Here is a 15,565-nt window from a genome sequence, read left to right on the forward strand (position 1 = left end):
CCCCTCTTTCCCTTCCACATCAGGTTCTGAAGGGGATTAAATAAGAAAATGCATGTGAACAAATCAAAAGAATCATTCCTATATCCCTTAAGGAACTTAGTTTTGAGGATTTGGGGGGATCACACCCAGCAGTACTTAGGAGGTACTCATAGTTCAGAGTTCAGAGGTCACTCCCAGTGGTTCTTGGGAAATTATTGAGTGATAAGCCATACACATGTTTGGGAAACATTGTAACATTGAAACCACCAGACCTTTAACGTTTTTGTTTGTTTGTTTGTTTGTTTTTGGGTCACAACTGGCAATGCATAGGGGTTACTTCTGGCTCTATGCTCAGAAATTCCATCCGGCAAGCTCAGGGGACTATATAGGAGGCCTGGAATTGAATCACCATCAGTCCTGAGTTGTCTGCATGCAAGGCAAATGCCCTACTGCTGTGCTGTCTCTCTGGCCAGACCTCTAACATTTAAGTCAAGATATAGACAGATTTAGAGAGTTTGTTTTATCTCTAATTCACTCTGACCATTACCAATACTATTATTAGTATTAATACTAATATTAGTACTAATACCAATATTAGTAAGTATAATAAACAATTATAACAACCTAGTTCCAAAGCCTGGCCTTGTTGGAACCAGAATACCATCTTTCAAAGTTAAAGTATGTAGTTCCTGTGCATACAAGATTTACTGAACAGATGAAAAAGAATAGATATGAGGAAGCTGAAGAGTGTGTTACAAGGAAAGTGGAGATGTCCTAAGGGGACAGGAACAGCCAAAGTGCCAAAGTTTCTTCTGTGCCCTTTTCTGTGCAGACACAGCAGGGAAAATGCTAGTTCCCCTGTTTCTAGGTATTCTGTGCTGAAGGCTGATGGATCTCAGAGGACAGGATTAAAATAATTTACCAAAGGCAGTTTCCAAAGTGTTTATACCACAAGCACTAGTAGTGGTGAAGGTGGATTAGCTCAGATAAAAAAAAAACAACAACACATTTTTATTCCCTACTTAACAGAAATAAAAATTTGTTTCATATTTTCATGGGGAAGTGGGATTTAGAAAAGAGGAAGAGGACACTAACCACTAACTAAAATAAATAAATGGGTTTTGAATCACCACAAATTACAGTTATTTATTTGTTTGTTTTGGGGGCCACTTGGTGCTTAGGAGTTACCCTTAGCCCTGGTCTCAGAACTCACTCCTGGCAGGAATGTGGGACCATATGGGATGGCCAAGATTGAACCCTCATTGGCTGTATGGAAGGTAAATGCTCTCCCCGCTGTGCTAATGCTCTGGCTCCCGTACAAAGTTATTCTTTCTCTCTTTTTTTTTTCTTTTTTGGGCCATACCCGATGGTGCTCAGGGGTTACTTCTGGCAGGCTCGTGGGATCATATAGGATACCGGGGATTAAAACCAGGTCTATCCTGGGTTGGCCAAGTGCAAGACAAATGTCCTACCAGTGTGATCACTCCAGCCCCTCAACAAATTTATTCTGATTAATTTTCAGGGGTCCAATATTCTGGCACCCATCCCTTCACTAGTGTGCTCATCCCCTCTACCAATGTCCCCAGTTTCCTTCCCACCCCCACCGCCCATCTTTCTGTTAGTTTTTCTTTTTCTTTTTAGGCATTATGGTTTGCAATTCTATTACTGAAGGGGTATCATACTTTCAAACAGAATAAATAAATTTTATTTATTTTATTTATTTATTTTATTTACTTTGTAATGAATTTTTTATATTTTATTTTTATCAAATAGTGATATAATTCCACAGAGAATAAAGTAAAAAAAAAAACAGTAACTTGAAATAAAAAAATAAAAAATGGGGAAATAATAAAAAATGTAAAGGTTAGTAGGATATATTTGGATGTATATATATATATATATTTGGATGTATATATATATATATATATATATATATATATATATATATATATATATTGAAGTGTATTATTTAGAGGTCAGAAAAACAGTACAGGGGCTATGGTGCCTGTTCCATACACTCTTTCACAAATACACACAACCTGCAATATTTTTACAAGATTTATTTACCAAGGAAGCAAATGTACGCATCTTGAATATCAGTTTTCACTGAAAAACACCCAGACGCAGTGACTAGGATTTTTGCAAAATATAGTTATAAAATGAACGATGAAACATATTATTTTAGTAAAATGTGCTTTGTACACCAGTGCTGGGGTTATACTCTTATTTTGAAATTTAGCCTAACATTACAAATGTGATTTTTTTTTCAAAGACTCTACCATCCCACTGAAATTTTCTGTTTGAAATGACCAATTTAAACATATGCAATTAGGAACAGAGGCAATCTTTCTTCAACAAGAGTTACTTATAAAGGCAGATGGCACTGGGGTTAAACTATGAAGTCAATAATTACCAATAATTACCAATTCATAATTATCATGAAAATGGGGCTCCAATTTAGCTGGCTAACACTTAATTTTCCACAGGCAAGAAACTCAATAGGGCTGCTTTCCATTACCTATAGTATATTTTCATTCCATTTCAACATTGTGTGCATGAAAATAAGATTTTCTATATAACAGTAAAGAAGGATACATATTTCACAGATTTCTTCAATGTCTCACACTTATATGAAGTAGCTATGGTTTACTTTTGGCTACAGAGTTGTGCCTGGTTGCAAGGGAATATTAATGCAAAAGTAATGTCATAAGGGGCTGGAGTGGTGGCACAAGTGGTAGGGCATTGATTTGCCTTGCACACGCTAACCTAAGACAGCCTGCAGTTCAATCCCCCAGTGTCCCATATAGTCCCTAAAGCCAGGAGCAATTTCTGAACACATAGCCAAGAGTAACCTCTGAGGGTCACTGGGTGTGGCCCCTCAAAAACAAACAAACAAACAAACAAAAAATTAATGTCATATAGAACATATGATAAGTAGAGTAAACAGTCAATAAAGTTCTGTAATTACCATTAGAAAAACAATTGACTCAAAACAACTCTCAATTAAGAATGAATTAGCAGTGGCATTCTTGAATCTACAACAGGACCACACCTGTGCAGTTTGAGTTTCCCCATACCAATGGTCCCCCTTGAAAACTACTCTGTGATACTAAGAGATGAGTTGGCAAGGAAAAACAGTTATATGCTAAATAGAAACCTGCTCAAGTTTTCATCTAGTAACTTGGGGGTGCACATGAATTCCTGCTTGAAATTTCTAACATGAACAGAATGAAGCAAACTTCAAGCATGTAATGGTGAAAGGATCTTAAGAAACACCTGGTTCAAACTTGACCCTTAAATTACTTCCACATAAAAATAAACCACAAAAAATATGATTGACAACAAGAAGAGTGATCCAATGAGCCTCAGGCATCAAACCAGATTATAGGAATAAAAACTCCTGTAAATACAGATCTATCCTTTGTTTAATAGGCTGTTAACTTGAGTCTTGTATGATTACTAGATATTGTCTACACCTACAGAAGAAAAAGAAAATCACTTCTACAATTTCTCCATTCAAACAAGAATCAAAAGAATGTTCCAAATCTTGTCTGCTCCAAAGAAACACTGCAATTAATTATGATAGATATGTGGATTACTTGGTCCCATTGTTAATGCAGAATTGACGATCTGATCAACAGTCCATTAAAATAAAAATAAGTAAAAGAGCCTCTTAGATGGAATTTTGGCAAAGACTACCATAAGGAAATAGATTTATGCCAAAATATGAATACATAGGTTAAAAATGGCATAATTTGGGGGAATCAGAAGTTAGGTAAAGGCTGAACCCTACCTGAAATGGAATGCAAAAGAAAGGCTGCAATTCCTCCCTCACTCCTTCAAATTACTGCCAGTTCAAGCATTAGTCCTTATTTTAGCATTGCTGAAATAGGAAACTCAGACTTCAGAGCCAAACTACAGCAGGGATGATGGCATGTGTCTTGCACACAGGTTCAATCCCTGGCACTCCATATGGTCCCCCATGTGATTCATGAGTGCAGAGCCAGGAGTGAATCCCAAACACCATCAGATGTGGCTCCAAATCCAAATAAATAGATAGAAAATTCAGAAAATATCCATAGATGATCATAAACACGAGTAGTAGCACGGCTACAAGGTACCTGTCTGAAAAATTCCTCCAAGAGTGACATTGTCCAGCGGTGATGGAGATCCCAGGCTTTTGCAGGATGGCTGATGTCTGCTGTGTGTAACATCAGGGATAATGCTTTGGGCTTCTCAATTCTGAAAGCCAAAGAACAAGAACACATAATGATCCAAGCATCAGAACATAAATAAGAGAAAAGTCCATCATTGAATGTCATCCTTTCCATTCTTCCACTTCAAACCCAATTTAAGCTGAACTGGTAAAAAAACATCATTTCTTCCTATAACTTCAATATTCATCAGCTTGGCATTCTTGTTTATTGGACACCTCAAAAGTGAACTTGTACTGTCTCTGTAATGTTGACAGCATTCAGAAAGACAAGAATGATTTGTAGGGGTAACTTCTGTGTGACTGAATCATTAACTTCATATGGGAAATATTAAATTTTGGTAGAGGGAAGTTGTTTCTACCCTCTAACTACATATAGCATGCCCTGATGAAAACATATCTATGACATGCACAATACTTATGCTCTTTTCTCTGAAAATACCTACAAATACTCCTCATTTAACGACCTACCTGTTTAGCGACTGCTCACACTTACAACCATCTCTTTACCGTTATTTTATTTTATCTTATCTTAAATATCCATTTTCCATCATGTACACTCTAGAGTACAATACTGTGGTTTTTGGTGCTTTAATGGACTTACTTTACTGACTTTATGCTCTGTAATACATTGCAGTACTGTGCGTAAATGACACAACCTATGCAAATTAAAACAAGTGGGAGTTTTCAGTTTGACCTTTCTCGTTATTTTACTTATTTAGAATCCTGTATTGTCAAGCACTGTGCATATACTGTACTACTGTATACATGCAGTTCCTCACTTAATGACCAATTCACTTAAAGCCCAAGTCTTTAAAACGGAACTTGGTCATTAAACGAGGAGTATCTATATTATATAAAGCCACTCAAAGTGTTGTTGAAGTTGATTGTGCTTTTAAGAAGCAAGAACCTAATGACCAGCCCGAGTACCTATACAAATAGAATAATGTTACCGGCCTACTCACGCTTCTGGCTGCTGCAGGGCTGTCTTCATTGCTTTGATTTGTTGGAAATGACAAGACATATCTGTGGCCATCACCATCTCTATGACTAAGGTCCGGAATTCTCTGTTAGGAATATCCCATGAGTTGTGTGTGAATGTGGGTGTGGGAAGAACAGAAAGTTAAAAAACTTTAAATGTTGGTTGTTTATGATAATAAAACAATAATGTTGGTTGTTTTTATTTCTATATTAGTCAAAATCAGTTAATTATTTATGACATTTCTAATCTATTTTGACCCTTCAGCCATGTATTCAAATTCATTTGTTATGAATATACAGAACAGTTTGGGAAAAATCCCATCAAATATTCTTTTTTGTTCCCATCAAATATTCTAAGTAGTAAAGACAACTCCCATCTCCTATAGTTTTCCTTCTTAACGTGCACATTAATTACAATGAATAAACCAGTATTAAAATATTCAGTTAACTCAGATCCATAGTTTATATTCCAGTTCACTGGTCATGTTCACAGTTCTGAGATTTTGTGTATCAAGTATCTCCCATTACAACTTTACACACATTAGATTCAACAGTCTACATTTCCTTGTTCACCAGTCATTCACTCCTCTGGTTTTTTCTATTGTCTCTAACTTTTAGTTTTATTTAATTAAAATTTGATTTGCATTAGATCAACTACTTTCATTTAAAGTGTAAAATGTGATGAGGTTTAGCAATTGAAATACCACCGTCGTATTCTGAACCTTTCTATCACCTTCAAACTCATAGCAGTTAACTTTTCCCTCTGCCCACGGGTACCAGAATAACTTTACCATAGTATGTCATTTAATTTTGGTAGGGTTATATAATTTTTAAATATTTTTATAAATTGAAACTTTGTTGATCTTTTTGATGCCAGAGAGCGAGCGAATCAAGACCAGTTCCTGAACCATTTTATTTGTAACGACTACACATAACACGAAGCATATTGTTTAAGATGTTATTGGCTTATTTATTACAAAAATAAAATATTTTAAAACTGTTCTTTAAATAAAAATATAGTATATTCTTCAAACTATATAATTTACATTAACAGTTCCTCACCTACATTATTTATAATTGGGCATACAAATAAAGTATAAACAAATAAAACAAAGTTTTAGTGTTTAAATACCTATTTTTAAATACCCAATGTTTCATTCAATAAAATCTAAACAGACTATTACTTATGTTTTAATTGAAGAAAGTCTAATTCAACTAGCTGACAAGTATTTGCTGGAAATTAATTTCAGATCATTGGTTTTCTATGTCTTATTTTTCTTAATATTTGGATAATGACCAGCACACAAACAACAAACAGACATTGATTTAATAAAAATTTAAACTTATAATTTCATTAAATTACTGACTTGTCTGTTTGTTGATTCAAGAATTTGACAGAATGTAATGATTTTTACTATAAATTTTCTAATACTATCATCTATATTTATAGCTACAACGATTTTCAGGCTTTTTCTATCTGTCAAAATGTGTAACACGTATATAGATAGATAGATAGATAGATAGATAGATAGATAGATAGATAGATAGATAATATCATCTATGATAACCCTAACCAAACACTGGTAAAATATATCAATTTTCTCAAAATTAAAATTTAAAAGTTTAGAAGTAATTGAATAACTTTGTATGTGGCACATACTAACAAGAATTGTGTCTATTCAAACTCAGGTAGTGATAAATTAAATATACACAATCTGCAAGAGTTTTAAATGTCTATGTTGTTTTGGGGGTATCAAAATAATTTTAAAAATGACTGTAACATGAATGAAACTGGAAAATATCATGGTAAATGAAGTAAGACAGAGGGATAAGTACAGTATATTATTACTTATATGTGGTATTTATAATAATTGGATGAGGGGATGCAATTGTTTAAGGCATGGGGATGCCTACATCACCCTTGGCCCTAGAATATATTGAGGAGATGGAAAGAAATAGAGTGGAGGAGGAGAAAGTTGTGAAAAATGGAGGACAGGAGTCTAGGGGATTCAGATACATTGGTGATATTTAGGAAGGAAAGAACCAAATAACCAAATCATGGAGTCAACAACACTGAAATCATGAAACCCAAGCTTAACAATCATGTCAAGATGGCAGACTGCAGTGGGAAGTGTGGGAGGAAACCTTTGGAATATTGGTGAAGGAAAGTTAGTTTTGGTGATGGGTTTGGTGCTGGGAACATAGTTTGCTATTCAACCATGAGTAACTGTAAATCATGGTTCTTTGACAAAATAGATATAAAAGTTAGAAAAGAATATTTTAGAAACTTAAATCATATATCAGGTGAAAACAAATATGTGATAAAGCTCAGATTAAAAAAAACAAGATTGAAAAGCAACACATTTCTCAAGAAAACAAGTAGCAAGTATTTTCAAAGTACCAACAGTATATTTGAATATTTGTGAAGAAGCAGAGAAGTGGGAGAGAAGCCGCTATAAAATATTTAGACTGTGTATGACTTCCTCAAAAGTAGCTATAGAATTTTTAGACAATAAATGACTTCCTTAGAGGCAGTGTACATTCTAATCTCCAGATCCCTCATCTCCAAGTCACTCCTGTCCCATTCTTACCTCCAGTCATCCTTTGAGAGATTAATCAAGATATTCATTTCCTCATCCTCTTGCAGAAGGCGGTAAGCTGCACTCAAGTGGTGATTTTCCAGTACAGATCTATCATTGTATAGAATAGCTGGGTCCGACCTAAATAGGGACAAGCAGAATAAGTAAGTCAGGATGTTACTCAGTCGAGCTTTTGCACAGAATTCTCCAAGTTAGACTGAATCATCTCTCCTATGCTCTGCAATGATATCAGTCCCAACGTTGTTTAGATCGACCAGATTTTTGGATTAGTTACAATATTTCTAGTATTATTATTTTATAATTCTAGTATTATTATTTTAATTATATCTGCCATATGATGGTTCCCGCCAGGGCCCTACAGAGCCTTCACCTGCCTCACCAGTCTCAGATCTAAGCTGTGCTGACATTATTTTATTTTCCTTCTTCTTGTTTGTTTTTTTGGGGCCACACCTACTGGTGCTCAGGGATTTCTCTTGGCTCTTAGCTCAAAATCACTTTGGGCAGGTGTAGGGGACCTTATAGAATGCTGGGTATTGAATCTGGGTTGACCATATGCAAAGAAAATGCCCTACTATCTGTGCTATCATTCCAGCTATAGTATTGACATTATTAATAGATTTATGGGGAGTTTCAATATCAATATGTGAGCACAAAATATGTGGTAGGCAATCTGAAAATTCTTTTTAAAACTATTCTTAACCTCTCAATGCTCTGGAACAGTGGAAAAACTGAATTTTTTAAAATACAGGTCAAATACAATGGATCAAGATTCTCTGAAAATACTTTTTGTTTGTTTTTTGGTTTTGTTTTTGGGTCACACCTGCATTGCTCAGGGTTACTTCTGGCCCTACGCTCAGAAATCACTCCTGGCAGGCTCGGGGGACCATATGGGATGCCAAAATTCGAACAACTGTCCTTCTGCAATCAAGGCAAACACCCTACCTCCATGCTATCTCTCTGGCTCCTGAAAATACTCTTAATTAAAAAAAATTTAGGGGCCAGAGTGATACCACAGCAGAAGGGCCTTTGCTTTGCACACGACTAACCCTGGATGAAACTGGGTTCGATACCTGGTGTCCCATATGGACCCCGAGCCAGGCATGATTTCTGAGTGCATAGCCAGGAGTAACACTTGAGCATCAGGTGCCCCTTTCCCCCAAAACTCTATTTTATAGGAGCTACACCTCTTGTGGGTGAAACTGGGTCAATTCTGGTGATATTCAGCCCAAAGGTTAAGCCAGATGATTTTGTCCACAGGCCTCTCAGTTTTATGGGGTGATGAGGATTTTGATTGCACTTGGGAGTCATGATGCCAAAGGTCAAATTCAAGAACTCATACACTTTAGATAGGTGCCCGACCAGTTAAACGATTACACCTGTTGTCCATTTTTTTTTATTTTTAAAATCACTTTTCTTAAACACTGTGGTTTACAAGGTTGTTAATAATATCTTTTTCAATTACAAATGTATTCATGACTAAATTTCAGTCACATCATGTCCAAAACCCTTCTCCAGTGTGCATTTTCTGAAACCAATGTCCTGAGTTTCCCTCCTGTCCCTGAAAGGTAGGGAAAGGTAGGTACCTTCCTCGATGGTAGACATTTTTATTCTCTCCCTCTTTTTCTCTTTCTCCCCTTTGTTTTCTTTTAGATACTGTTGTTTGCAATATTGGTACTACAGGGCATCATACATATCAATTTACCTCCTTTCAGCACCCAGTTCTTGTACAGAGTGATTATTTCCAGCTCCCATTGTCAATATGCCCCCTTCTCTGCCTTAGCTACACTTTCTTATTCTTTGTGGCAAACTTTCTACTATGGACTAGTCCTCCTAGTCCTTGTCTCTATTGCCTCTGGGTTGTTCAATTTTTATTTTACTTACTAAGAGACTAGTAATTATTCTAGTAGTAAGTCTCTATAGTTTGCTACATATTTTCTGGTATTAGTTTGATCTTAAAATTTTTAAATGAAAGGGATAGGAAGATAGACAAAGTTTAGCTATGCATACGACTGTCATTACCCCCACACAGCTCTTGAGCATAGCTAGGTGTAGCTCTGGAGATCCTTGAACTATGAAAGGAAATTTTATGGTGGATCAAAGAACAATTGGCCCATCTGGATAGCTGAAAGTTGCAGGGAAAGCCCTGGACTCACTGAGAATTGCTTGAAACTCCTACCAAAATGTTTACTATAAAGAAAAAAACAAACAAAAAACAAAATACTTAGAATAAAGAACATGTAGCCTGCATGGGAACTGCTAGTCAGTTTCATCAAGACTAATCCATACTCAAATTACACTAAACATAGAGATGTATATTTAAGTATCTAATTTAAAATGAAATTTCATATATGCTGGATATATATTTCTTATCTTAAACTGAGTGCAAGATGAAAACTGACTTATTCAAGGCAACAGTGTAAAAGAAGCTAGATTGGAATGAAGAAAGGTCTTTGGACACAAGCTACATTGCCCTCCAAAATTACTTTTTCATCTGGAGAGATAGAATTGGAGTTAAGTTGCTTTCCTAGCATGCAGTCAACTCCAACTCAGTCTATCGCATGATATAGGGACATGAAAACACTGTTGCGAGTGATTCATAAAGAAAGAAGAAAACATGGAGCACACCAGGCATGGCCCCAAACCAGACATCCCCCCAAAACTGGAAAAAGTATTTGCCAAATTTTGGAAACATACAGTTAAAGTTTATGACTTCAATTTTTTTTCCACTAATGAGCAATTAGCATGATCAAAGATTTATTTTACTTAACAAGAATTTTTTTTTTGTTTGTTTTTTTTTTTTTTTTTTTGCCCCTGGCTTGGGGGAACCATATGGGACGAATCATTGTCCTTTCTTGGCTAGTGCTTGCAGACACCTTACCACTAGCGCCACCTCACTGGCCCCTACTTAACAAGAATCTTAAAAGCTGAGATGCTTGGGGTAACATTCTGTCAAGGCCTTGTCAAAATTTTATTCCAGGGCCCGGAGAGATAGCACAGCGGTGTTTGCCTTGCAAGCAGCCAATCCAGGACCAAAGGTGGTTGGTTCAAATCCCGGTGTCCCACATGGTCCCCCGTGCCTGCCAGGAGCTACTTCTGAGCAGACAGCCAGGAGTAACCCCTGAGCACCGCCGGGTGTGGCCCAAAATAAAAAAAAAAAATTAAAAAAAATTTTATTCCAAACAATGCTTAGCTGAGACCACTAAATGGCCCTCTGCTGCTGATTTTATATCAGGCATAAAAAAAATCCTTAAGTGAAAGATCTCTGATATTTCTTATTAACAAAGCTCCAACGGTTTTCTATTTTGTGGGATTGGTATTTTCCAATTACTATAATTAAGCCATTTTTCCTTTGAAGCACAACTACTTTTGAGATGGGCCTTCAGTCAGGATGCATGTACAACTCTTTTCCTTCTCTTCATTCAGTCTTGCTTATCACTAAACTCTGTTCAAAGAGCAAGAGTTTCACTAATACCCATTCCACAGAGATGCTCTATGAGATTTTACATAAGTACAGACCATGAATGAGATTTTTTTGACAGAAATATTAAAGACCATTTGACCAAAGCTGAATCTATGCTGCGAGGAAGTAAGACAAAAAAATGCAGCCAGCAACTCACATCCTTTTGTCTACTTCTACCCTATTAAATCCCCTTCTGAGCAGACATCAGATACTATTGTTTTCTTTTGTAAGCCTCATAATTACATGTTGGCTTCATTAAGTACACAGAGGCTGCTTTTTATGAATATAATTCTATCTGGAAAAAGCACCTGCTTTTACAAATGTGATAGGAAAATATTTATTGGGACTTTGAATGTTCATTCTTCCTTGCATTGTTCATTCTGCTTTGCTAACTGGTCCAATAGTTTTGTTTTCTTAAGCCCTATTCTAAGACTCAGTTAGGTTGATTGCCAGGATCACTCCAGCTCTGTACCTGAATAGAAAACAAGGTTTAAAGCGGGGAAGTGGGTTTTCAATCACTAAAATTTTATGCAAACAAATACAAAAAAGAAAATCATAACTTACTTAAAAATACATATAAAAGTTGATGAGGGGCTGAAGCTATGGTGCAGTGGTAGAGCATTTGCCTTGCATGCAGCTGACCCAGGATAGATCTTGGTTCGATCCCTCGGCATCCCATATGGTCCCTCAACCCAGGAGCAATTTCTGAACACATAGTTATGATTTACCCCTGAGTGTCACCAGATGTGGCCCAAAAATAAATTTAAAAATGTTGATGGGGGCCCGGAGAGATAGCGCAGCGGCGTTTGCCTTCAAGCAGCCGATCCAGGACCCAAGGTGGTTGGTTCGAATCCCGGTGTCCCATAGGGTCCCCCGTGCCTGCCAGGAGCTGTTTCTGAGCAGCCAGCCAGGAGTAACCCCTGAGCACTGCCGGGTGTGGCCCAAAAACAAACAAACAAAAAAATGTTGATGGGTAATTGTTTACTGGAGTCAACAAGTTTGGAGTATGGAATTTAAGGCATATTTAATATTTCCCTTAGAAGGTTGTTTTCAACTGTGCAGTTAATGAGAAAGGGTATACAGGTTGCTCCTGTGAAGATGCCTGCATGAGATTATCTGACTTTCCCAGGCCTATGTCATGGGACTATACAAGCACTAAACAGAGCAAGATAAAATCAGGTGGGAAGAATATCAACAGATTATTAGTCAATTATTGTTCATGACCATAGAAACCACCAATCTCTGCTTATCCAGATTTTTTTTGCATCACTATGAAAATCATATCACCTCCTTTTGGAAATAAGGTACACATTATATATACAAATCATCAAATACCTAGATCACCGTTAAAAGAGAAACTATCTTGATAGAATATAAATATAAAAATTAGGATGCCAAATAATAGTACAGCAGGTTAGGCATTTGTCTTGCACACAGCCGACTGGGGTTCAATCCCTGGCATCCACTATGATATCCCAAGTTTTCTAGGTGTGATTCCTGAGTGCAGAGCCAGGAGTAACCTCTGAGCACCACAGATATGGCCCAAAAGACAAGACAAAACTGAACAGAATTAGGAGCAGATAACTTCTTAATCTCTTATTCTTAATTCAAGCGGACTCACCAATCTCTTGTTTAAAATCCATATTTGCCCCCAGAAATGCAAGAAACAGGCCATAAAAAGGAAAGTAACAGTGACTAACAACATTCCTTTCTGTTTGCCAGCACTCTTTCCCCGATCCCCTTGCCTCATCTCCAAATGTTTCCACATTCTCACCGGGTCTGGATATGAAAGTTGTTGGTGGTTCCGGTATGCTCATAGTCATGAATGGCAGCTGAGAAGATGATAGCAAAGATCTCGAGTTCCGTCAGCCAATTCTGAAAAGGGAAGTGACAGAGCAATACGATTATCATTCTCATACAAAACCTTCATCTTGCTGGCAAAGAATTCACACTTATCTCTTTCCACTCAGCAGCTGGCAAGCTATTGATAAACATATATTCCTGCATGTATAGAAATAGTTTGTTTGATGGATGCTTGCGTATGTGTGTTAATGTATGTATGTGCTGTGTGAGGAATAATATGGAGGAAGTTTGAAAATAGCACATCAAACAATTTGAAAAAATTGTTTATAAAAAATAAGCTGATTTTAAAATCCTCGTATTTCCTTTTCCAAATTTCAAATAAAATTCCGAGGTATACAAAAATATATATTACACATCAATCTAAAAAATCCATTTGCCTACCTATGTTCATCACATCATATTTAGAGTATTTAGAGTAGCCAAGATTTAGGTAAACAAATGGGACTTTATTAAGCTGAGAAGCTTCAGAACCTCAAAGGAAATAGTGACCAGGATTCAAAGGCCAGACACAGATGGGAGAAACTCAATACCCATCAGAACAGGGACTAATATTAAAGTTATACAAGGCACTGACAAAAATTAACAAGAAAACATATTTAACCCCATCAAAAAGTGGGGAGAAGAAATGAACAGATAATTCCTCAAAGAAGAAATACAAATGACCAAAAAGCATAGGAAAAAAATGCTCCACATCACTAATCATCAGGAGATGCAAATGAGATGCAACAATGCAACAATGAGGTACAATCTCAAGTCACAGAGACTGACCGACCTGCATTATAAAGAACAAGAACAATCAGTGCTGGGGGTGGGTGTGGGGAGAAAGGAACTCTCATTCACTGTTGATGGGAATTCCGGAAAACAATATGACAAGTCCTCAAAAAACTGGAAATTGAGCTCCCATATGATACAGCTATACTACTCCTAGGGATATACCTGAGAAACACAAAACCAAAATACAAAAAAAGCCTTCTGCACACCTATATTCATTGCAGCAGTATTCACAATAGCCAGAATCTGAAAACAACCAATAGATAGACTCTGGAAAAAACGAGATGCCCTTCAACAGATGAATGGCTAAAGAAACTGTGGTACATATGCACAATGGAATATTATGCAGCTATCAAGGGAAATGAAGTCGTGAAATTTTCTTACACATGGATGGAGAAGGAAACTATTATGCTGAGGGAGAGGAGAGAGATAAGTAAGAGAGAGATAGACACAGAACAGTCCCACTCATCTATAGATTTAAAGAAAAATTGGGGCCGGAGATATAGCATGGAGGTAAGGCATTTGCCTTTCATGCAGAAGGTCATTGGTTCGAATCTCGGCATCCCATATGGGCCCCCAAGCCTGCCAGGAGCGATTCCTGAGTGTGGAGCCAGGAGTGACCCCTGAGCACTGCCAAGTGTGACCCAGAAACCAAAATGGTAAATGCCATGTAATTTGCTATGGTAAATGACAAATGAACTAATTTATTCACAGTATGCAGAAACTGCCTTGATATAATATTTGTGTTAGTTTAGTGATAAAATCAAAGATTTATAAATGTAAAGATAATTTAAGTTAATGATAGCTTGCATTAACATAAAATGCTGAGGAGTTTTCCTGAAGGGCTATGAAATCTTTGTTTCTCTTTTAGATTCCCAGTATGTACAGTAGGCAAGAAGTAGAAGAGATAAGTTCAAAGTATATATATTTTCACATCTAGGATGCTCCTTCCCACAGTACTTTGATGTATCATTGCGATACTGACCTGTTTTGTTGTCATTGAATTTGTTTTAGAAGCACGACTAAATATTTAAATGCCTGCAAAACATATTTTGGGAGAGTCGCACCTGACAATGCTAAGGGTCTGGACTCAGGAATTATTCCTGGAGACATCCAGGGTATCATTGAGCATGCCAAAGATTAAACTTGAATCAGGCATATTCAGGGCAAACATCTGACCTACTGTACTTTTCTGAGCTAACATATTATGACACATTTTGGGAAAAGCCATCTTGGTTTTAATAAAATCTCTAATTACTAAAATTCTTCTGACTTCATAATTTTATTTTAGTTTCATTTCTTTTTGTTTTGGTTTTTTTTGGCCCACATCCTTGATACTCAGGGGTTACTCCTGGCTATGCACTGAGAAATTGCTCCTGGCCACATATATTTTAATTTCTATTTTCATCTTTTTTGGGTGTGTGACTTGTTTCTCTTTTCTTCTCTTTCACCCCCAAATTCACCGGCAATATAATGTAGCACCATTTCTTCTTGCAAAGGCACACTAAAAAATAGGGTGAAATGTTACGTACAAAAACAAGCTCTTATCTACTAGGGATAACAACTCATACTTTTTTACAATACAGGGGCATCTCCCACCTTGAAAATATGTTATGTGAACCCAACTTAAACCCCAGGTGATTAGACACCAACCATCCAGCCTGGAACCCTGTATCCCAGGCATAGAAATGACTCAGT

At 36.7% G+C, this 15,565-nt stretch overlaps 1 protein-coding gene across 1 annotated transcript in view; it reads right to left on the bottom strand.

Annotated features, from left to right (window-relative positions):
• PDE1C (phosphodiesterase 1C) overlaps window positions 1–15,565 on the bottom strand; it is a 266,847-nt gene that overhangs the window by 85,771 nt on the left and 165,511 nt on the right. The window contains exons 8-11 of the mRNA XM_049785275.1: window positions 13,008–13,108; window positions 7,765–7,893; window positions 5,158–5,259; window positions 4,101–4,221 (exon numbers count right to left, since the gene is read on the bottom strand). Coding sequence (XP_049641232.1) covers window positions 4,101–4,221; window positions 5,158–5,259; window positions 7,765–7,893; window positions 13,008–13,108 — 453 coding nt within the window. The remainder of the gene's footprint in view (window positions 1–4,100; window positions 4,222–5,157; window positions 5,260–7,764; window positions 7,894–13,007; window positions 13,109–15,565) is intronic.

The sequence above is a fragment of the Suncus etruscus genome, chromosome 13, assembly GCF_024139225.1.
Source record: "Suncus etruscus isolate mSunEtr1 chromosome 13, mSunEtr1.pri.cur, whole genome shotgun sequence".
In the NCBI taxonomy this organism is placed as follows: Eukaryota; Metazoa; Chordata; class Mammalia; order Eulipotyphla; family Soricidae; genus Suncus; species Suncus etruscus.